The following is a 23,231-nucleotide window of genomic DNA, read 5'->3' on the forward strand; positions in this document are numbered from 1 at the left end:
AGAGAGACAGTGACCCTAGCAGTGAGAGAGCGGGGGATGGGATCTTGCTGGACGCTCGGCAGAGACGGAGGGAGCGGTGCCTGATGGAGGGCGCCGAGAGGCGGTGCTCTGCACGTTTGGCACTAAAACAACGGTCGCGTCCCGAGGATCCCCGGGTAAGAGGGAGGACCTCTCCATAGCCCATAAGTTCAGAGTTTTCCTGCCCTTCCCCTTCAAACGGGGACCAACTGCCTTACCCAGAGCTTATGCTACTCTGCTAACTACCCCAGTGCATTTCCTTGCTTAGTTGCTGGTGATTAGCATCTGAAAGAGTCAATAAGTTGTCCTGAAAGGAATAAAGCCTTGGAAAGAATCCCTTTCGTCTGTGTCATGATTGGAGGGGACTTAAAGAGGCTGCTAGAGCACTCCTGACAGCACCCCTGGACCACGCCTGCAGAGCCCATCCTTGCTCGCGTCCACTCATGCCCTTCTAGACTCACTGTGGCCACATCCAGCGAGCTCCCACCATTTTGCTATCTTTTTTTCTGCATAAAAAAGGGAGTTTAAAAATGGGCATATTTAAATATGCACAGTTGGAGGGCCAGGCAAGTTAATATGTGCAATATTAGAGATGTCCAGGGGGGCGAGCGGTGGTGGTGCTCAGCAGGCGCCCAGAGAACTCAAGCTGGGGTGTGTTCGCACATCCCTAAGTGCAACAAGACTGATGGTGTTTCAAGGTGGAAAGGTCCTAATGCTAAGAAGTAGAAGGCATTGTGCAGCTATTCCATCAGCAGTCTTTCTGCAATTGGTCCGCTGGAGTTGCCAGCTCACAAGGGAGACTCCCCTCCCCCAGCATCAGATTGCCAAATGTAGGGATGGCAGAGAATTCCGCCATGGATCTTGGTGAGGTCGAATGCCAGTGCATTCGGCCCCCTGAACTCCATGGCGGAACGGCCCGCCACCCCCCTGCCCCCCCACAGATCCCCCCCGGGACAAGACTTACCTGGGGCGGATCTTCCGGGTGGCAGCGGCGGCGGCTGCGGCGTCCGGTCTTCTGACCGGCTGCCACCACTGCCATTTCCAGTGTTAAAAAAAAGAAGAAGATGTGATAGGCTACATAAAGATTTACGTAGCCTATCATGGCTAGGTTAAAAAAAAAAAAAGATGTGATAGGCTACGTAAATCTTTATGTAGCCTATCACGTCTGACTTTAAAAAAAACACACACGCGTACGCAAATGGTGGCAGCTATGGCCGCCGCCATTTGCGTTCCTTATTTTGGCCCGTCTTAGTCTACGTAAATATTTATGTAGACTAAGACGGGCCAAAATAAGGAACGCAAATGGCGGCGGCCATAGCCGCCACCATTTGCATACGCGCATTTTTTGTTTTTTTAAAAAGTCAGATGTGATAGGCTACATAAAGATTTACGTAGCCTATCACGGCTGACTACAGGGACGCAAACCGCGGCGGCTACAGCCGCTGCCATTTGCGTCCCTGCTAGCCAGTGGCTGGATGTCCGGCTGCTGGCGGAGCCGGCTGGCGGCTCTGTGGAATCTCCACGGAGCGGAACCGGCCGGTGAGGATTCCGGGGGGAGGGACGGTGCACCTCCACCCCCCAGCAGAACCCGGCGGAGCCAGGTAAGGCCAATTTCGTACATCCCTAGCGAAATGTATATAATTTTCTGAGCCCCTGTGAATGCTGTAACACGTTTGCAAATCTTTTTTAAAAAAGTTATTCAGGGTCTTATGCAAGGATGCAAGAGCTCAAGACTACCTGTCTGCTGTTTATCCCAGCATACCAATATCTCCCTTTTGTCGATATCCTTGTCAATTTCATCCTCCACTTTGGCACTTGCCTTGCTAGAGAACATATTTTTCTTTTTTCTTTTTTAAAGGCTGCTTCACCTACAACTGAAGTAATACACCTGCCTGAAAAGCTCTTGCTCCTAGAGCTACCAGCTGCTTTCGGCTCCACCCCTGCCAGCCATCATGTTTGTCACTCCCCTCCACTGGCCTCTGTTGTTAGCTATCAAATATATACATGGGTAGTAGAGCAATGATGGGGAATGGGTAAAGATACACAAATTTCAAGGCAGAGCAGGAAGTGATTGGGATTGGTAAAGATACGTAAATTTCAAGGCAGACAAGTCAGATGGATCAGTAAATATACACAAATTTCAAAGCAGAGCAGTGAGTGAGATTGGTAACTATACACAAATTTCATGGCGGGGCAGTAAAGAAGAGGGAGAAATTATGCAAATTTCATAGCAGCAGACGTTTGAACGTGTACACTTGTGCAAGACTGGAAAAAAAGGTTGAGAACACATTCGGGACACTCTGTGGTGTCCTTTCTTCTCAACTTTTAGGAGCATGGGAAAGGCAGCACTGACAAAGGGTAAGGGAGGATGGTGGTGGCAGTAGTGAGATTGCACGGAGTGGCAGAGGTTTTCGTCGCTTGTGCTGGGTGGCTCAGTAGCCATTCCCAACAACCCATAATGAAGGTGCCTGCTGGGTTGGGACAGCATGACAAGCCACCCTGAACAACCCAATGTCAAGCCATGGGTTTTCAGGATGGCTTGATTGTGGAAAACAACCCAGGATGAAAAAAACACTCTGGGTTCGAACATCATGACAAGCTATCCTGAAGCTATCCAGGGTGACAACCCACCATCGTGTGGGGCAAACCAGGTCAATGTTGTCTGCCACCCCCACCCCTGCAAAATTCTATGAATGAGATAGGGTGACAGCACCATAAAAGCTTTGTCTGTATGTTGCCCCATAAATGGGGACTTATTCCGTCTTCTCCCCCTAATTCAGAGCAAGGGCAATGCGAGGGCTTTGTTTGCCTTCTGTGAAGCAGCCATCCATCCAAATCCGATTTGCTACATGAATTGGGGCATCATTGTAATCAGTACATGGGCTCCAATTGGCTAGTATCACTCTGCCCTAAACCTGGTGGCACAGCAGCAGTACATCAGATGCACTCCCATACACACACACACACACACACACATGCAGGAGGGTTCCTGGCTTCTTGGGGACTCGCTTTTCATCTTAGAAATGTCTGAGTGTGAAAATGTAGTGCAACATTAATAACCACCTTGCAAATTCCCCTAGTCTGAGGGGCAAACCAAATAGCTAAAACATGAAAAAGAAGTTTGGCATTTTGGTTCTGGCATACAAAGTTGCAGTATTAAAAGATTGCAGGAAACAATGCTGCTTTATCTTTCAATATCAAGAGCTTTCTGAAAGACACCATCTACTCCCAAGGCCATTTTTTAAGATGGATTTAAGTAATCTTTCAAGCTACATAACACTTGTCATAATGCTGATATCGACCGTCTACACTCAGCAGTTCTTAGGCTTTCTTCACACGGAGCTTTTATCCTGAGATTGAGATTGCTCCTTCATGGAAGTTTGCAGGCTCTTTACATGATGCCGTAATCCTCCAAGGCGTCTCCTGCACTAAATGCCCTTTGTTCCATTTTTAAATATATCGCACATGAGCTATGAAATTACCCCCTTGTGTCCCGCTTGAGTTCCTTCCATGAAAAGAGGAAAAGCAGCAAGAAGAGGAGCGAGATCAATGAAAGAAAATGGAAGACTCAGCTGTGGGGAGAAGGAGTGGGGAAGGGGAGGGGGAAAATGAAGCGGGTGAAAAAGGGAGTTGTGATCCTGCATTTAAAACAGAAGCAGAAAGCCCCGTTTTACATGCAGGATTTTCGGCTGGTGTACAGATACCCTTAATGTGGTTTTTTAATTGGGAATGCCTTTCCTTGGGGTTTGGGGGCCATTTTCTCTTCTGAGAATTGCACAGCTGGGGTATAGAATGCAGTTCATTTTATCTGAATGCTCGATTAGGCACTTTTTTTCCCTTAAGAAATGTTCATGTGAGTGAGGCATAGAGAAGAGGCTGAATCCGTGTCTGTTCCTTCTTCTAAGAAGGGGTCAACATGTTTTAGGGAATCAGGGTGTTCTATCCTTGGTCTTAAGAACATATACAAAAGCAGCACTTGACTAAGAATTTGCCTGTTGTTTTCATAAAGCTTTGAGTAAAGTAATAAAAGCCAAGGTTATGATAGTGCTCTTGTGTGGCTCCTTGAGAACTCATTTTCAGTAACTAAAGCTTCTTTTCTGTAGAGTGTTGAGGACTTCTATACCTTTACACAGTCTAGCAGGATTTGCTTTGTCTAGTCATCACAGTATGGATTCTTTACACTTGCTTTCTGCACACCCTGTTATTCTGCCTTTAAAAATGGCCACATACAGATTCCTGTATACTAGTGTCACCACTGTGCCTGAAGCGTGAGGATTAAATACAACATCACAAAGGCCCAGAAAAGCAATGTGTCAGATTTTTTAAACACCTGTTTCTCTGTCAAAGGACTTGTTGAGACTAGTCTGTCTGAACCATGGCTTTGTGTTGTTCTATGGATTTTATTTAGAAGCCACATTTTAGAGTAAATCTTCCCAAGGCAGGGTACAACAGAATTTAAATCCAGAAAACATTATAAAACAATAAGAACAATAATAAAAACAATGATAACATCAGAAATAACAGTTTACACCAGACAGTACCATATACACAACAGCTACAATAGAATTCGAATTCAATTATAGCCCAGCCAAGGGAAGCAGGTAAGTCTTTATGACCCACTTGAAGGCCTATGTGCCCATTTTCTGCAATCCACCTTGCAATGTAATCTCTTTGGACTGATGTCACAAACTAAGAAGACCCAGTCCTTCAACCCACCTCATCTGCTATGAAAAATGCGAAGAACAGAGTCAACATTAGTTCTCGGTGAGGTCATAGGTGGATATCTGAGCTGCACCACTTCAGAGTGGAGGTGGGTGCTCACATTGTGGAACACTTCCGTGCAAAATAAAACACTCCACAAAGAATACTAGCGTTCAGAGTGACAGATAGTCTAGTATGTTTTCTCTGTCATCTAGTGTTCTATCTGTAGGGATTTGTTTTGGTGGTGTGGAGGAGCATTCAGTCCACCTGCATTGTAAACTGGTATAGCCCATTCACAGTTGTATCATCTCAGAGAAAACTAGGCTTTAAATTCATCCCTGTCTTTTTCTCATAACTTGGCACGTGACTCCCTACTGAATTTTTTTTTTTAAATTTCAGCTCAATGTAATCTTCCTTGGGATTGCTCTTTATAAAATGTTTCATCATACTGCCATATTGAAACCTGAATCTGGGTGTCTCGACAATATCAAGTAAGTGAATCAACACTCCCTTAGCTGTTCCCAACTGGATCACTTTTTTAACAATTTTCTTATGACAAAGATAGCACGAAAATTTTTGTTTGGATCTAGATTAGGTTAGTTATACTTCAGTCCCACTGAAATCAATGGTTCAGATTTCATGGGAACTAAGGACAAATAATTTGGTGTGGATCCAGCCCATAATGTTTGTGTTCTTGTTCAGCATTTTACACTAATGGTTTACTTTTTGAATAAGGTCCCATTCAGACACAGAAGCAACCACATGAGACCTGCTTTTCCATGAGGGGATCCCATGCAGCTGGGGCTGCATCTGAATAATGCAACCACACAGGCAGAGCTGATAGTGTAGGTTTGCCAAAGTAATTGCATGGGAAAGGCCACACAATCTACACTGTCCACAATCTTTCCCATGCAACCTTCTGTGCAAACATCAGCTGCTGCTTCTATATCTGAAAGGCATCTAAGAATGTGTAGAAGGTGGGGTAAGACTTTTTAAAATGACCAACACCCACAAACAGAGATATAATAATCCCTTCCCTTTAGCTGGCCTGGCATTAATTAACAGGACATAATGGAAGGGACTGCAGGTAAGCCTCCAAGGTTACTCAAGCAAGGGGTTGAAGCAGAAAGGGGAACAATGTGAAGATGTCTAAACTGTCATCCCTTTAAAAACAATATTGTTGTCCCTCCATCACTATAACACTCTCTGTTCTACACTACTCTTATAATGGCACCACCAACATTCCCTCTAGACCTCCTAAGTACATACCAAGCCTTTATGCTTCACTGGAGGTCCTATTTCTGAGTATTGTTTTTGGTATTTGACACACCCATGGAAAGGAAAAGAAACCCCCATGTGTATGGCCTTCCCCCCTTTATTTAACCTACTTCTTTAAAAACGCAGTTCTCAACTATTTTTTAGAGTAATTGGAGATGTCAGAGAAAATGGAGTCTTCCAGTCCATCTAGTACCAATTTGGGTTTGTTCTACAAAGCACGATACCATATCCTTTGAAGTCTAATTCTGGATTTTAACAAGACTATCCACGGTTGCCTTTAAAAAAATATCTAAGATTTCCATTGTTAATTTTAAGAAAAATCTGTGCAACATGAGTAAAAGTTCCAAAAAATAACTAAAGCAGCAGAGGAATTTGCTACCTATGAGTCTGACAAATTCTAAAAACTCTTAAACAACTTGTTAAAGACTGATAGGGAATGGGCCAAACAGACCTCATGAGGGAGACTAGGGTGGCTTTATGAAGATGCTGCACTTCTGATGGATGCCAGCTTTTTTGATGTGAGGGGCTGGGGTGGGGAGGGTCATTCAGAAGAAGACACTTCGGAATGGCTTGTAAAAGGTATACCCATATTATCTTCACAGCAATTCTGTGTGGTTGTTTAGGGTAACACCCGGGGGAGTTTCCACGACAATGGAAGGAGAAGCAAATGGAGGAGCACCAGATTTCTTTAAAAGGAATCAGCTTTGCTGTGCTTTTGTCCATGCAAGACTCCACGAGCGAGTGCTCTGCATCAGTAAAAATCGCTTCACAGAACATACTCCTTGGTGGGGGTGGAGTGAATGTCATCTGACTGGCAGGAGCTGCTCAACCAATAAGAGAGGCTTCTCCCCTTCCAGGCTCTTCCCCCTTTCTCCTTTGATAAAATTCTGGGCGGTTTCCTCTGCTGTATCCACAGAATCACTCTCTTTCTCTCTCTCGGCTCCTTCAGATGGGGCTTTTAACCTGTTATTGAGATTGCTCACTCATGGAAGTTTGCAGGTCCTTTTCATGATGTCGTTAACCTCCAGAGTACATCCAGAGGTATTTCCTGGTTATTTCACTCCAAAAAGATCTGGAACTAATGAACCATTTTTTAAAGTTGAAATGTAACACAATTGAAACAGCCACTGGATGGTGCTGTTTCATTGTGTTCTATGGAACCTTGAAAATTAAAAGGTTCCCCTCTCAGCAGTCACGTAGTCGCTGGCTGGGAGTCTGTGATAAATGCGAGGGGTGGGGTTCTTTAGTGTAAAGGCAGCCTCTCTCTCTCTCTCTCTCTCCCCCCTTCCCTCACCCCCGTCCCCCCGGACAATCATGAAAGGAATACTGTGTTCTAGCTGCCCTGCTGTGATCAATCAAAGCTTCCAGCTTTGACATTAAGGTTCTCTAAATGCATTATTTCGATTCATGGGAATCTTGGGAGTGTACAGTTCAGGGACAAGCCTCATTGACCACAATGGGAGTTACTCCTGAGTAGACACACAAAAGTTTGTGCTAGGAGAGACAGAGAAGGGAAACGGATGGGAAACCAGCCCCCTTTCTAACTCAGTGCTGCACAGGATTGGGATGATTGAAGGTGGAAGTACTTACTTCAGAATGGCAATAAACCAAACAAGGGAGAATCACAACTTCAAGAAAGCACTTTACAGCCTTTAAGGAATTCGTGCTTTAAAATGTGCTATTTCAGTTGGGGGGGATTTCTATAAAATTCTGATGTGCACATTCAGGGGACAAACTTCATTGACCACAATGGGAGTTACTTCTGAGTAGACACCAATTGGTTTGTGCAGAGATGGGAAACACCCCTTGACCAGGGTCATGGGGAAAGGTACACCCCTGGGCAGGACAAGCATACCCGAGATAAATGCAGGGCTTGGGGCACACAACAACTATACTGCAGAGAACCTGACTTCAGGAAAAGAATTGGACTTTAAGCAGTCTCAGGAAATCCAGTTTTTCCCTGATAAGCTCCGGGGTGGCTGCTGGATGGCTATGACATCATACTGTATATCCCTAACAATCTCCAAACACAGCCAGCTCAGACTAAATCACTCATGGAGACAAACACACACCCCATGACTGTCATGGCAGAGCAGGGATTTGAATCCCAATCTTTCCAATCCTACTCCAGTCTTTATCCTAACAGAATCTTTGAAATTCAGATCTTTAAAACTGAATACCAGCACCTTGAATTTAACCTCAAACAAACTGGTAAACAGGAAAGGATTTGGATTCCTGCATTGAGCAGGGGGTTGGACTTGATGGTCTTATAGGCCCCTTCCAACCCTATGATTCTATGAACACTAGAAGAATGTTGTTGTTGTTGTTGTTGTTCAGTCGTTCAGTCGTGTCCGACTCTTCGTGACCCCATGGACCATAGCACGCCAGGCCTTCCTGTCCTGCGCTCTCTCCCGGAGCGTGCTCAAGTTCATATTCATTGCATCCGTGATGCTATCTAGCCATCTCATCCTCTGCCGTCCCCTTCTCCTTTTGCCTTCAGTCTTTCCCAGCATCAGGGTCTTTTCCAGGGAGTTTTCTCTTCGCATTAGGTGGCCAAAATATTGGAGCTTCAGCTTCATTATCTGTCCTTCCAATGAGCACTCAGGGTTGATTTCCTTTAGGATGGACTGATTTGACCTTGCAGTCCAGGGCACTCGTAAGAGTCTTCTCCAGCACCACAGTTCGAAAGCATCAATTCTTCGGCGCTCAGCCTTCCTTAGAGTCCAGCTCTCACAGCCATACATTACTACTGGGAAAACCATAGCTTTGATTAGACGGACCTTTGTCGGCAAGGTGATGTCTCTGCTTCTTACTATGCTGTCTAGGTTTGCCATAGCTTTCCTCCCAAGGAGCAAGCGTCTTTTAATTTCATGGCTACAGTCACCGTCTGCGGTGATCTTGGAGCCCAAGAAAGTAAAATCTGTCACTGCTTCCATTTCTTCCCCTTCTATAAAAAAAGCATTACAGGTTAAAACTGGCACTTTTGATAGTATGCAGAAGATATCAGGAAGCCAGTGTCAGATGCTGGAAGGAAAGTCACAACTAATCACAAAGGGGAGCTCATAAAAGTGTGTTTGACTCTCAGTGTGGCTGCTGCCTCCCCCTTCCCTTCCTCCCCCCACCCCACCCCCAGGTTTTCCCAACATACCAGCGAAGGAGAACGGGGCATTGATGGGTTCAGCACCTCAACAGAGTTTTCTTTTCCAGAGCACACCAGCATCCGCAGTAGGAAAGTGACAGTATTCAGAAGAAATTAACATAGACTCTATATCATAAATAGGATTACTTTCACACTGGGGATGCTGGGATATGGAGGAAAGAAAGCTCTGTTGAGGTGCTAGAGCCAGCTTTTCCACTGCTGTATCCCTCTACTCCTGCCACAAGAAATTTGGGAGGGCTCTTGGGAGCAGTGGAAGGGGGAAGTAGTATCAGGCACTTGATTGCCCAGAAGAGAAAGAGATAGATTGCCAAATTTCAAACAAATAGGTGCAAGATGGGGCTGTTACGCTGAGCACCTTTAAATTCTGATGTATTTATACAACCTGCTGATAACTGTTTTTTTATTTCTTGGCAGAATTAGATGAAATGTGCAGGCATCATTGCCCCTTTTGAGGGAATCAAGTCTGCCAGGTTTTAGGTGAATAGGTGCAGGGTGTTTTGTGGAAAAATATCCTTTACAGTCTGGTAGTTTCCCAAAAAAGGGTGCACTTATCCTCATACGGTTTTGTGGGCAGTTCATAGAATCATAGAATAGTAGGGTTCGAAGGGGCCTATAAGACTACCGAGTCCAACCCCCTGCTCAGTGCAGGAATCTTAAAACAAAGCATCCCGCACAAGTGTCTGTCCAGCTTCATCTTGAATGCCTCCAGTGTGGGAGCCCACTACCTCCCCAGGCAATTGGTTTCATTGTCGTATTGCTCAAACAGTCAAAGTTTTTCCTGTCAAAGCTCAAAACAGAAAGTTTTTCCTGACTTTCAGCCAGAATCTGGCTTCCTGTAACTTGAGCCCATTATTCTGTGTCCTGCACTCTGGGATGATCGAGAAGAGATCCTGGCCTTCCTCTCTGGGACAACCTTTCAAGTACTTGAACAGCATTATTATATCTCCCCTCAGTCTTCTCAAGGCTAAACATGCCCAGTTCTTTCAGTCTCTCCTCTTAGGGCTTTTTTTCCAGTCCCTTGAACATCATTGTTGCCCTCCTCTGAATCCTCTCCAGTTTGTCTGCATCCTTCTTAAAGTGTGGTGCTCAGAACTGGACCCAGTACTCCAGATGAGGCCTAACCAGTGCTGAGCAGAGGGGAACTAGTACTTCCCGGAATTTGGAAGCTATACTTGTATTAATGCAGCCCAAAAGAGCATTGGCCTTTTTGGCAGCCATATCACATTGTTGGCTCATATTCAGCTTGTGATCAACATCAATTCCAAGTTACTTTTCAGTTGTAGTATTGTTGAACCAAGTATCCCCCGTCTTGGAACTGTGCATTTGGTTTATTTTTTCTAGGTGCAGAACTTGGCATTTATCCCTATTCAATGTCATTCTGTTGTTTTCTGCCCATTGCTCCAGTCTATCAAGATCACTTTGAATTTTGTTTCTCTCTTCCAGGGTATTAGCTATCCCACCCAATTTTGTGTCATCTGCAAATTTGATCAGCATTCCCTGCACCTCCTCCTCCAAGTCATTAATAAAAATGTTGAAGAGCACTGGGTCCAGGACTGAGCCCTGCAGTACCCCACTCGTTACCTCTCCCCAGTTTGAGAAGGTCCCATTGATAAGCACTCTTTGAGTCCAATTCTGTAGCCAACTGTGGATCCACCTGATAGTTATTTCATCTAGCTAGTTTGCTAATTAGGGTATTATGGAGCACTTCGTCGAAAGCTTTGCTGAAGTCGAGGTATATTATGTCCAAAATATTTCCACAGTCCACCAAGGAGGTTACCTGATCAAAAAATGAGGTCAAATTAGTGTGGCAGGATTTGTTCTTGACAAATCCATGTTGGCTTTGAGTAATCACTAGGGATATACGAAACACTTACCTGGTTTCGTCCAGGGACATCCACGGTGGGGGAGAGGTGCTCCGTCCCTCCCCCTGAAATCCTCGACGGGGGGGGAGGTGATCCGTTCCTCCCCCCCGGAATCCTGCCCAGCCAGCTCCACTCCATGGCCAGGCCAACCCACAGCAGGGCCTCCAGCCGCTGCCAGGCTACTGCAGACGCAAATGGCGTCCTGAGTAGGGGACGTCATTTGCGTCTCTATGGTAGCCCGTGGTAGGCTACATAAATATTTACGTAGACTATCATGGTTAAAATGGGAATGCAAATGGCGTCTCCAACGCCATTTGCATTTCCGTTTTCTCCGTGATAGGCTACGTGAATATTTACGTGGCCTATGACAGCTAAAACAGGAATGCGAATGGCGTCCCCTACGCCATTTGCGTTCCCGCTTTAGCTGTGCAGTGCATTCGGCCCCCAGTGCATTCAGCCCCCCGAAATCTGTAGCAGAATGAAGCCCCCCGCCCCCCCATGAAAGGCATGCGAAATGGAGCACTTACCTGCTGCCGTCCGCGCTGACTTGCAAATGGCGGCTGCATCTGCGGCCGCCATTCACTTCCTCATTATAACCATGATAGGCTACGTAAATAATTACAAAGCCTATTACAGCTAAGGCAGGGATGCCATTTGCGTCCCTGCAGAGGCCATGATAGGCTACGTAAGTATTTACGTAGCCTATCACGGCAAACAACAACAACAACAACAGTGGACGCAAATGGTGGCGGCTACGGCGGCCGCCATTTGCGTTCCCTTTTTTCCCCCACCCTAATAGCCTATGTAAATATTTACGTAGGCTAAAACGGCAAAAAAAAAAAGGGAACGCGAATGGCAGCCACTACACCATTTGCGTTCCCCTTTTTTTTCGCCATAATAGCCTACGTAAATATTTACATAGGCTAAAACGGCGAAAAAACAGGGAATGCAAATGGCGGCCGCCATAGCCACCACCATTTGCGTCAGCTGGGGTTTTTTTTCCGTGATAGGCTACGTAAATATTTACGTAGCCTATCACGGCAAAATACAGGGACGCAAATGGCGGCGGCTACAGTAGCCACTATTTGCGTCCCTGCAGACTACCCAGCGGCCGGATGTCCGGCTGTGGGCGGCCCTGGCCGGTGGCTCCACGAAATCTCCGTGGAGCGGAGCTGGCCGGAGAGAATTTTGGGGGGAGAGACGGAGCGCCTCCCCCCCACCGCGAATGTCACCCTTCGAAAAGGTAAGTGACTTTCGTACATCCCTATCATAGACCCTCTGAAGACTGAGCTGATATAGGAACTGAGCACCTCTGCCTTTTCTTTGTCATCATTTTGCCATCCTTATTGAATAGCTGAACAACCATTTCTTTCCTCTGCCTTTTACTATGCACGTATCTGAAGAAAGCCTTTTTGTTGCTTTTAGCATCCCTTGCTAACCTCAGCTTGTTCTCAGCTTTAGCCTTCCTGACACCATCCTTGCAATTCTGTGCTACGTGCCTGTACTCTTCCTTTGCAGCTTGGCCTTCTTTCCACTTCCTATATGTGTGCTTTTTTGTTTTCAGGTCATCTCTAAGCTTTTTATGCAGCCACATTGACTTCTTCCATTGTCTTCCACCTTTTTTTCTTGTTAGAATTGCTTGTAATTGTGTATTTAGAATGTCCTTTTTTAAAAACTCCCACCCATCTTGGGCTCCTTTACTCATTAGAGTCGCTTCCCATGGAACATTACTTATCATTGTTCTGAGTTTATTAAAATTGACTTTCCTAACATTCTGTGCTAGACTCATTTGGCTAAACTCCGCTTTTGCTTCCTTTAGAACCAATAAATCAAGTATAACATGGTCACTTTCCCCCAGAGTTCCCGTAAGTGCTACTTTATCCACTAAGTCATCTCTGTTGGTTAGCATCAAGTCAAGGATAGCCAATCCTCTAGTTCCTTCTTCCAATTTCTGTAGGAGGAAGTTATCAGCAACAAAAGTCAGGAGTTTCTTGGAGGGGCCATGTTTTGCAGAATTTGTCTCCCAACAAATATTGGGGAAATTGAAGTCCCCCATTACTACTACATCATGTTTCATTGAAACATTGGCAAATTGCTTTTCAAAAGTTTCATCCTCATCTTCTCCTTGATTGGGTGGCCAGTAGTACACTCTGACTGCCATGTTCCTTTTATTCTTTGCTCCATTTATTTTAACCCAGATGCTCTCGATGGGGCTACCAAGTTCCTCCTCATGTATTTCTGTGCAGAGACATGTATTTTTAACATATAGTGCAACTCCACCTCCCTTTCTGTTCCTTCTGTTCTTTTTGAACAAGTTATATCCTTCCGTTGCTGTATTCCAGTTGTGGGAGTCATCCCACCAAGTTTCAGTTACACCTGTCAAGTCATAATTTCCCTCCTGTATTAAGAGCTCAAGTTCATTCTGTTTGTTTCCCATACTCTGGGCATTAGTATATAGACATCAAAGACCATGTGCTTTATAGTTTGGTTTTCTTCCTACATGTTTTTGAAGACTATTATTGGGTGCTATTAGTGCTGTTCTCTCCGTTGTGGTGCATGAGCCTTCATCCATTGTTACCCCCAACTTTACGTCTCCCTCCCCTGTAGGATTCAGTTTAAAGCCCTCCTGATGAAGTTCTTCATGCTGAGGCCAAACACATTCTTCCCAGCCCTTATGAGGTGCAACCCCTCACTTGCCAACAGTCCATCTTCTAGGAAGTATAGACCGTCTTCCCAGAATCCAAATCGCTTGTGTTGGCACCACTTTTGTAGCCAGTCATTCACCTGGAGTATTTTTCTTTCCCCTTCTGTCATTCTTCTAACTCCTGGAAGGATGGATGAGAAAACTATCTGGGCCCCAAAGTTCTTGAATTTCCTTCCCAAAGCTTCAAAGTCTGACGTGATTTCTTCATAGCTCCACTTGGCGGTATCATTTGTTTCCACATGGATGAGAAGAAAGGAATAGGCTGTCAGTGGGCTTTATCAGTGTAGGCAACCATTCAGTCACATCTGTAATCCGTCCTGCTGGGAGTCAGCATACCTGGCAAGTCCATGGGTCTTCACAACGACATACTTGGGTTTCGATCCTACGCAGCAAGGAGTCTCCCACAACTACTACTCTTCTCTTTTTGTTGTTGTAGGCCTTGGTTTCATTGACTCTGCTTGACTGACCTTTGGCCTCTTGCTCGCTTTCATGCGGGGTCCCCTATAATTCTTCCTCTGCAGGCTGTCCTCCAGTCTCATTCTCAACTACCAGGAAATGGTCCATCGTTCCAGTGCTTCCACTGGTGCAGAGTGGCTTCTAGCCCTTCTGCTCCTAAGCGTTACCCTTTTCCAAGGAGTATCCTCTATTTCATTTTTCCTCATCGCAGCTTTTTCCTTTTCTGCCTCAGTTTGCTGTTGGTCTTCTAACTCCTGTACTTTGCTTTGCTGCTGTAGTTCCACCATTCTGTCTAAGAACTCTTCAACTTCTCCTATTCCCTGGGGGGTTGACACTCACCGCTCCAGTCCTCTTACCTTTTCTTCTAGCAGTGTAATCAACTTGCACTTGTTGCACGTGTAGGCCATGTTGATCTCAGGCAAAAAAACATTGTACAGATCTTGCAGGTCACCACCACTGCAGAGCCTTTCTTTCCATAGTCTCTATTCCCTTTATGTTTCTAGCTTCTTGATGGTACTCGGATAGCCTGTGCTTTGTCTTTTATTCACTGGTGGTTAACAACAGAGTCACACCGGTATGGAAGTGTGTGTTACAAGAAAAAGAAATTTTTAAAAATTGTTAGGGGCCTTCCCCTTGACCTTTCCCTTGATCTCCCCTGCCAAACTCCTGCTTGCTCTCCCAGTTTGCTCACTCTGATCACTTGCTCTCTGGGAGCTTGCTTGCTTGTATAGCCCCTGGCCTGGACCAGCTGGAGCAGTTTCCTCCGCTCTGCTCAGCTAGGAGACAGGAAACAGTTGTTAAGAAAATGACAGGATAGAGGTGAAAGCTTCAAAATTTCAGAAGGATTGGTGCAATGATTTTTGTGGAAGGGGGTGGTCTTCACATTTTGCGAGGGGGTGATTTGCTTTACACCCTCTGTGGGGTGTTTGCAATGAGTATGAATTGGAAATGGCATATGTTATAGATTTGTTCCTAGGTAAGGAACCTGCAAAATGAGAGGAGGAGGAGAGGCTACCACACTGACATGGCCAACTACCCTGTTGCTCTGCTCCTTGGTGCAGTTTTTACATTAAATTAACAAAAATCTAATTATTTCTGGCCGATTTCAAGCTCTAAAAGTGAATAATGCTGTTAGGCACCCTCTCAGCCTGAGACAGGAACATAGCAATTTTCTTTGGACCTAAAAACACTACACTCTAAAAAAGAGTGGGAGAAGAGAAGGAAGAAGGCCTGACCTTGGGCCCCAAAACCCCATGGATACATGAGGAAGGTAGGGACTCAGTAAGTGAGATAGCAAATCAGGTCAGACACCTGAGGCAGGAAAGGTCTAACACTGTCAAGCCACTGGAATCCAAAATTGATGATATTTCTGTACAACTTGTGGCCACTGCAAAAACTGCTAATGCTGCTTTGGAGTTGGGTCTAGAACAACAAAGGCTATATCCAGGCTTGTGAAATCCAACAGAGAACTTAGTGGGAAAACACAGCTACTGGAAAACCATAGCAGACACCCAAATCTTTGATTGAGGGGATTGAGGGGTCAGTGGAAGGTCAAGATGTGATTACCTTCTTGACCAGCTGGATGAAGGAATCCCTTCCTGCCATGACTTTGAGAGGGCCTATAGGGCTCTCTCGACAAGCCCTCAGCTGACACTCACCTGAGACATCATAGCACTTTTTGCTAGCCCTGCAGTAAAAGAATCAATATTAGCAGATTCCCAAGTAGGCAAGCAGCTCAGCTTTGACAATGAGGCAATCCAGGTTTACCAGAACCTGAGGCCAGAAATGCTGTGGCACCAGAGGGACTTTAAAGGCTGCACGGAAAAGATGAATGGCTAAAAGTGGGGCCACCCAGTTAAATGTGTACTAGATGACACTACATCGGTGATCACATCTAACCAAGAGGCTAATCAGTTCTTCCCCACATGAACCTGAGGCAAGATGACAGAGGTGAGACATCCTGTCGGGAGGAAGAGGAAGAATTCAACAAAGAGTATCCCAGTGATAATTATCTCAATTGGCAAGTCAAAACAAAGCAGCAGAGGAAACACAGGTTTAACAAAGATCCCAGAAAGGTGGTTGTCTAGCACCTCAGGCCTCCACCTATACCAGGAGTCAACAACCCAGTGCCCAGAGGTACCATGATGCCTGCTAGGACCCCCCATCCCCCCATTGCAGCTTCTGCCACTGCTTCTTTCTACTGCCACGCTCAGTTCAGCTCAGCAGCAAGGAAGCTGGAAAACTTCCTGCTTTCTTGCTTGCGAGGGGAGCATGGTGGTAGGAAGAAGTGATGGCAGTGGGATAGGAAGAAGCAGCAACAGGGGTAAGAAGCAGCAGTGGGCAGAAGTGGTAGAACTTGCAGGCAGGGAGTAGTAGTGGTGGCAACAGAGTGACAGCTGCGATGGGTGGGTGGGTGAGAGCAGAGGGGTGAAAGAGCAGTGAGCAGGCAGGGTGGGGGCAGCAAAAGCAGTGGGCGGGCAAAGCGGATGCAACGGCAGCGAGGAGCAACAAAAACAGCAGGCACAGAAGCGGAGACTGTGGTGGTGGGGAGCAGCAGAAGCAGCGGGCAGAAAGGTATTACTCTCCTGCAGGAAACACAATTTAACAATGGGAGTAATTAACTTTATTTTCAAGGGCAGAAAAGCTGTTTGTCGCCAAAGGATCCGCAAAATCAATGGGCTTGTAATTCTATTAGCCAGACAGTTTATTTTATTTTTTATCAGATACACTGGGCTCCTTCACATAGAGCTTTTATCCTGCTATTGACATTGCTCGCTCACGGAAGTTTGTGGGCCCTTTAGATGATGTCATGAACCTCCAGGGCGTCTCCTGCCCTAAATGACCTTTATTCCATTTTTAAATAGATCGGAGATAATGAGCTATTAAATTGCCCTACTTGAGTTCTCTCCGTGAAAAAGGAAAAGCTGCAAGAAGAGGAGCTAGATCAATGAAACATATGGAAGACTCATATGGGGAAAGGAGGGGGGAAGGGGGGAGAGAAGCAGGTGTAAGGGGAGTCCATTTTGATCCTGCATTTAAAACAGAAGCAGAAAGCCCCGTTTTAAATGCAGGATTTTAGACTGGTGTAGAGATGCTCGCTATATGATCCAAAGGTTTCAGTAGGGATGGCGGAGAATTTCTCCACGAATCTCCAAAATTGGTGGGGAAATTCTCCGCCACCCCCCCCGCCACCCCCCCAGGATGGGACTTACCTCTGTCGAATGTCCCTCTCGGCGGCGGGTCTTGGCGGCGGGTCCCAGCGGCGTTTCGGTGGCGTTTCGGTGGAGGCGGGGGCGGCAGCCGGTCTTCCGACTGGCTGCTGCCGCCATTTCCCCATAAAGTTAAAAAAAAAAAAGTGATAGGCTACGTAACGATTTACGTAGCCTATCACGGCTAGATTTTCAAAGTCAGCCGGGATAGGCTACGTAAAGATTTACGTAGCCTATCACGGCTGACTTTGAACATCTAGCCGTGATAGGCTACGTAAATCATTACGTAGCCTATCATGTTGTGTTTTTTTTCAATTTACTTTTTTATTTCGTGGCCGGGGAGACGGGGTGCTCCCCCCCAGCCTGAATTTCGGCGGCGAAGAATGGGGCGCCTCCCCCCTGGCCTGAATTTCGGCCAGGAGGGGTGGGGCGCCTCCCCCCCCGCCAAGAATTTGGGGGGGAGAAACGGAGCACCTCCCCCCCCCCACCAAAAACAGCTGCGGGACCAGGTAAGGGACTTTCGTCCATCCTTAGGTTTCAGTTCATATTTATTAAGGGCTCAGAGGAAGGGGAGAAAATAACAACTGGATCCATATATAGGACAAATACAATGTTTAAAATTAACCTTTTATATTTTAGAGGGCTTTAACAAGGGCAGGGTGATACTGTGTGAGGATTTAAACTTAAGTAGGGACCAAAACTGGGATAAAAACAATAATCTTGAGGGCACCTGTCATGCCCTGGGCCATGAACAGAAGGGAAACTGGACCAAAAAAACATACCCCACTCCAATTTGCCCTTGTTGGAACTTTTCCTCTACCACCAGTGGGAAATCTTTGTCTAGTATCCTATTGTGCACATGCGCTTGCAGGAGTGACTGCTCATGCAAAGGGGCTGTCATGCTTCTAAAAATAGTAGGGACGTCAGAGAATTCTGTGATGGTTCTCGGTGAGGCCAAATGCCAGCGCATTCGGCCCCCTGAAATCCATCGCGGAACGGCCTGCCACTCCCCCGGCCCCCTGTGGATCCCCCCCGGGACCAGACTTACCTGAGGCGGATGTTCCGGGTGGTGGCGGCAGCTCCAGCGGCGGCTTTGGCGGCGGCAGTGGCGGCTGGTCTTCCAACTGGCTGCCACCGCTGCCATTTGCAGTCTGGTCTTTTTCTTTTTCTTTTCCCATAGACGTGATAGGCTACGTAAAGACTTACATAGCCTATCATGTCTGGGTTTTAAAAAAAAACGCGTACGCAAATGGCGGCTACGGCCGCCACCATTTGCGTTCCTTATTTTTCGCCGTCTTAGTCTACATCAATATTTACGTAGACTAAGACGAAGACAAGAAAGGGGAACACAAATAGCGCCCACTACGCTTTTGCGTTCCCCTTTCTTTTCTTTGTCTTAGTCTACGTAAATATTGACGTAGACTAAGACGGCAAAAAATAAGGAACGCAAATGGCGGCGGCCATAGTCGCCGCCATTTGCATATGCTTTTTTTTTTTATTACTCAGAGCCCTCCGCGGCCGGAAATCCAGCTGCGGACGGCCCTGGCCTGGGCCTGGCTGGCTGCTCCGCGGAGCTGCCGCGGAGCACAGCTGGCCGTCGAGGATTCCAGGGGGGAGGACTGGATCGCCTCCCCCCCCGTCGAGGATTCCAGGGGGAGGGACGGAACGCCTCCCCCCCCACCATGAACAGAATCCGCGAAAAGGTAAGTGACTTTCGTACATCCCTAAAAAATAGCCTGAAACAAGCAGAAACACTAGTTTTCGAAATGGGGCAGGACAATGGAGGCCACAAAAGGGCACTCCGCTGACCTGTCCTGATCCAGAAACAAGCATTTCCACTTGTTTCCAGGGCTGTTTTTAGAAGCACAAAAGCCCAGTTGTATAATCGCTCACTCCTGCAAGCGCAGTGGAACTAGCAGAGCAGCCTCGTTCACTACAGTCATTTATTTTCTCTCCACCAAACCAGATTTTTGTCTTCATCAAACAGCCTTATGTCCCTCTAGATCTCTTGTGAATACTTTTAGGCATGGGAGTCTGGGGAGGGGGCACGGGGGCAGCCCCCCCCCAGATAAACCATAATCTCCAAATGCCCAGTTTTCATTTAAAGTAAAAGCAAGTCTCTGTAGAACCCAAGATATGAAGCAAAATGTGCACCCGCTATTCTGCCCATTCATTTTGTGAGAAACTAGCCTGTTCCTGCCTTTCAGTGTTTTTAGCTAATGAATGATGTCATAGCAATGGTCAACATATCCACTATCTGGAGAAGGAACTTCCTGGCTCATTTTTAAGCTGGGGTGGATGTGGGGTGGTCTTCCCTGTTGGGAAGTGACTGCAGCCTCATAAAAAAACTTTTTAGAAATCTGGGAGTTTAGTGTACCTACCAGTAGTATGTCTTCCCAGAAACTAAAGTTAGCAGCTAAGACAAGAGCATGATTTCTGTATCTCAGGTCTTGTAACCCAGTATTGTTATCACCATTTTGCAAGTGGGGGTGTGGGGCAGGGGGGAACTACTGCAGTATAGTCCAGTGTAATTATCCTGGTGTGTTTTCAGGGAAATGCAGGTCGCTCTGTGAAGATGATTGTAGTGGCAGTGCAATTTATTAGGGGCTAGAGGGGATTGTTGTGATGTATGGATGTGTTTGTATATAGCTTTAAGAGAACCTGCCAAGAGAACATATTCTTGCACGAGACCTTGGTGGGGTCTCTCCAGTGCAGACTCCAGGTTTTTGAGAGCCCTTGGAGGAGGCACCTCAGTGGACCCTGTCTTTCAGTAAGTCCATCTTTTCACAGTCATTGTCACCTGCTTCTATTGCTCCCCATCCTTTTTCTCATCTACCACTTGCTTGCCTGACAGGCAGTCAGGCAGGGAGAAAGGAGGCATCTACTTTTCCTCTTTCTCACCACCATCGTTAACTGGGCTAGGGTGAGAGGCAGGTGAACAAGCAGGTTGCAATGATGAAGAGGAGGTGCAAGTCTGGGGGGCTCTTGCCTGCCCTTGATCCTGGTCTTGGGCCTGTCCCCTTCTGCATCTCAGTGCATGCCTTTGTGCTGAGACAGGGTACAATGCGGTGCCTCAGATGTTAGTGTTGTATTGTAGTGTTGTAATGTAGTAATATAGTGTTGTATTGTAGTAATAAAGAATGCTCTTGGGAAGGTACCCAAGTCTACTGTGTGCGACCTGGAGAACAGAGCTTAGGGGTGGACTGCTAGCTAAGCAGTCACGCACCTCCCCCCATTAACTGGCCAAGCGCCATTATGGGGATGAAGGGAGAGGAAGCTGGGGAAAGAACTGAGGGTTCTGAGAAACAACAAAAGGGTAGGTCTGGTATACAAATCTCTCAGAGGCCAGCTCTACCTCTCTTGGTAGACCTGGTGCCCAGGCTTTGTTTCTGCTTAGTCACCAGATCTACCAGAAATGGTCAACCTGTTCTCTGATGCTATCAGAGCTTTTAGAAAAATATGCAACTATACACAGATTTTGCAGTTCCAGGGGAAAAAAATAAGCAATTTCAAAAGAATGTTGCTGCAGTTCAAAATTCTAGCCATGCAAAAGATTTATGGTTAGCAGATGTAAAAAGTGGCTGCTAGCAATATGAAAACTAAAGTGAGTAATCCAGGCACCTCTAGAACCCTAAACACTGATCAAGCATAACTGTTTCTCCTTCCCCTGTGAAAGATACTCCCCATAGCCACTGCTGTTCTTTACAGAGTGGTCATCAATATTTCCAAGATGAAGGAAATATTTTTAGGAGAAGTCATGTGAAGTCAGTGTTTTGATAAGGGCAGTGATGTGTCCTTCCTATACGACACATATAGGAAGTGGAAAGAAGGCCAAGTAACAAAGGAAGAGTATAGGCAGATAGCACAGAATTGCAGGGATGGCGTCAGGAAGGCTAAAGCTGAGAACGAGCTGAGGTTAGCAAGGGATGCTAAAAACAACAAAAAGGCTTTCTTCAGATACGTGCATAGTAAAAGGCAGAGGAAAAAAATGGTGGTTCAGCTATTAAATAAGGATGGCAAAACAATAACAGATGACAAAGAAAAGGCAGAGGTGCTCAATTCCTACTTTGGCTCAGTCTTCTCCCAAAAGAGGGTCTATGACCCCCCTGGCAAAGGCGAAGTACAGGCTGAAGGGGCAGGATTGCAGCTTGAGATCGACAGGCATATGGTCAAGGAACACCTCATTACTTTGAATGAGTTCAAATCTCCAGGGCCAGATGAACTGCATCCTAGAGTAATCAAGGAACTGGCAGAAGAACTCTCAGAACCGCTGTCTATTGTCTTTGAGAAATCATGGAGGACGGGGGAAGTGCCAGATGACTGGAGGAGGGCTAACGTTGTCCCTATCTTCAAAAAGGGTAAAAAGGAGGAACCTGGGAACTACAGACCAGGCAGTCTGACATCAATCCCTGGGAAAATTCTGGAGCAGATGTTAAAGGAATCCATCTGGAAGCACCTTGACAACAATGCCGTGATTACTCGAAGCCAACATGGATTTGTCAAAAACAAGTCCTGCCAGACAAATCTGATCTCATTTTTTGATCAAGTCACCTCCCTTGTAGACCGTGGGAATGCTGTAGACCCTTGTAGACTGTGGGAAGTACTAGTTCCCCTCTACTCAGCACTGGTTAGGCCTCATCTGGAGTACTGTGTCTAGTTCTGGGCACCACACTTGAAGAAGGATGCAGACAGACTGGAGAGGGTTCAGAGGAGGGCAACAAAGATGATCAGGGGACTGGAAACAAAGCCCTATGAGGAGAGACTGAAAGAACTGGGCATGTTTAGCCTTGAGAAGAGAAGACTGAGGGGAGATACGATTGTTGTTGTTGTTGTTCAGTCGTTCAGTCGTGTCCGACTCTTCGTGACCCCATGGACCATAGCACGCCAGGCCTTCCTGTCCTGCACTCTCTCCCGGAGCGTGCTCAAGTTCATATTCATTGCATCCGTGATGCTATCTAGCCATCTCATCCTCTGCCGTCCCCTTCTCCTTTTGCCTTCAGTCTTTCCCAGCATCAGGGTCTTTTCCAGGGAGTTTTCTCTTCGCATTAGGTGGCCAAAATATTGGAGCTTCAGCTTCATTATCTGTCCTTCCAATGAGCACTCAGGGTTGATTTCCTTTAGGATGGACTGATTTGACCTCCTTGCAGTCCAGGGGACTCGTAAGAGTCTTCTCCAGCACCACAGTTCGAAAGCATCAATTCTTCGGCGCTCAGCCTTCCTTATAGTCCAGCTCTCACAGCCATACATTACTACTGGGAAAACCATAGCTTTGATTAGACGGACCTTTGTCGGCAAGGTGATGTCTCTGCTTCTTACTATGCTGTCTAGGTTTGCCATAGCTTTCCTCCCAAGGAGCAAGCGTCTTTTAATTTCATGGCTACAGTCACCGTCTGCGGTGATCTTGGAGCCCAAGAAAGTAAAATCTGTCACTGCTTCCATTTCTTCCCCTTCTATATGCCAGGAAGTGATGGGGCCAGATGCCATGATCTTAGTTTTTTTAATGTTGAGTTTCAAACCAGCTTTTGCACTCTCCTCTTTCACCCTCAACAAGAGGCTCTTGAGATCCTCTTCGCTTTCTGCCATTAGGGTGTTATCGTCAGCATATCGGAGGTTGTTGATAATTCTCCCGGCAATCTTAATTCCGACCTCTGATTCATCCAACCCGGCATTTCTCATGATGTACTCTGCATATAAGTTAAATAAGCAGGGTGACAATATGCAGCCTTGTCGTACTCCTTTCCCAATTTTGAACCACTCGGTTGTTCCATGTCTGGTTCTTACTGTTGCTTCTTGACCCTCGTACAGGTTTCTCAGGAGACAGGTAAGGTGGTCTGGTACTCCCA

The 23,231-nt window shown here is 46.3% G+C and overlaps 1 protein-coding gene across 1 annotated transcript in view; it reads left to right on the forward strand.

Annotated features, from left to right (window-relative positions):
- ADGRL3 (adhesion G protein-coupled receptor L3) overlaps positions 1-23,231 on the forward strand; it is a 713,779-nt gene that overhangs the window by 487,631 nt on the left and 202,917 nt on the right. The window contains exon 18 of the mRNA XM_084829694.1: positions 5,119-5,210. Within this exon, the coding sequence (XP_084685820.1) occupies positions 5,119-5,210 (92 nt within the window). The remainder of the gene's footprint in view (positions 1-5,118; positions 5,211-23,231) is intronic.

Source organism: Heloderma suspectum, chromosome 2 (genome assembly GCF_057233095.1).
Source record: "Heloderma suspectum isolate Gila_16-S chromosome 2, 16-S_ref, whole genome shotgun sequence".
Taxonomy (NCBI): domain Eukaryota; kingdom Metazoa; phylum Chordata; class Lepidosauria; order Squamata; family Helodermatidae; genus Heloderma; species Heloderma suspectum.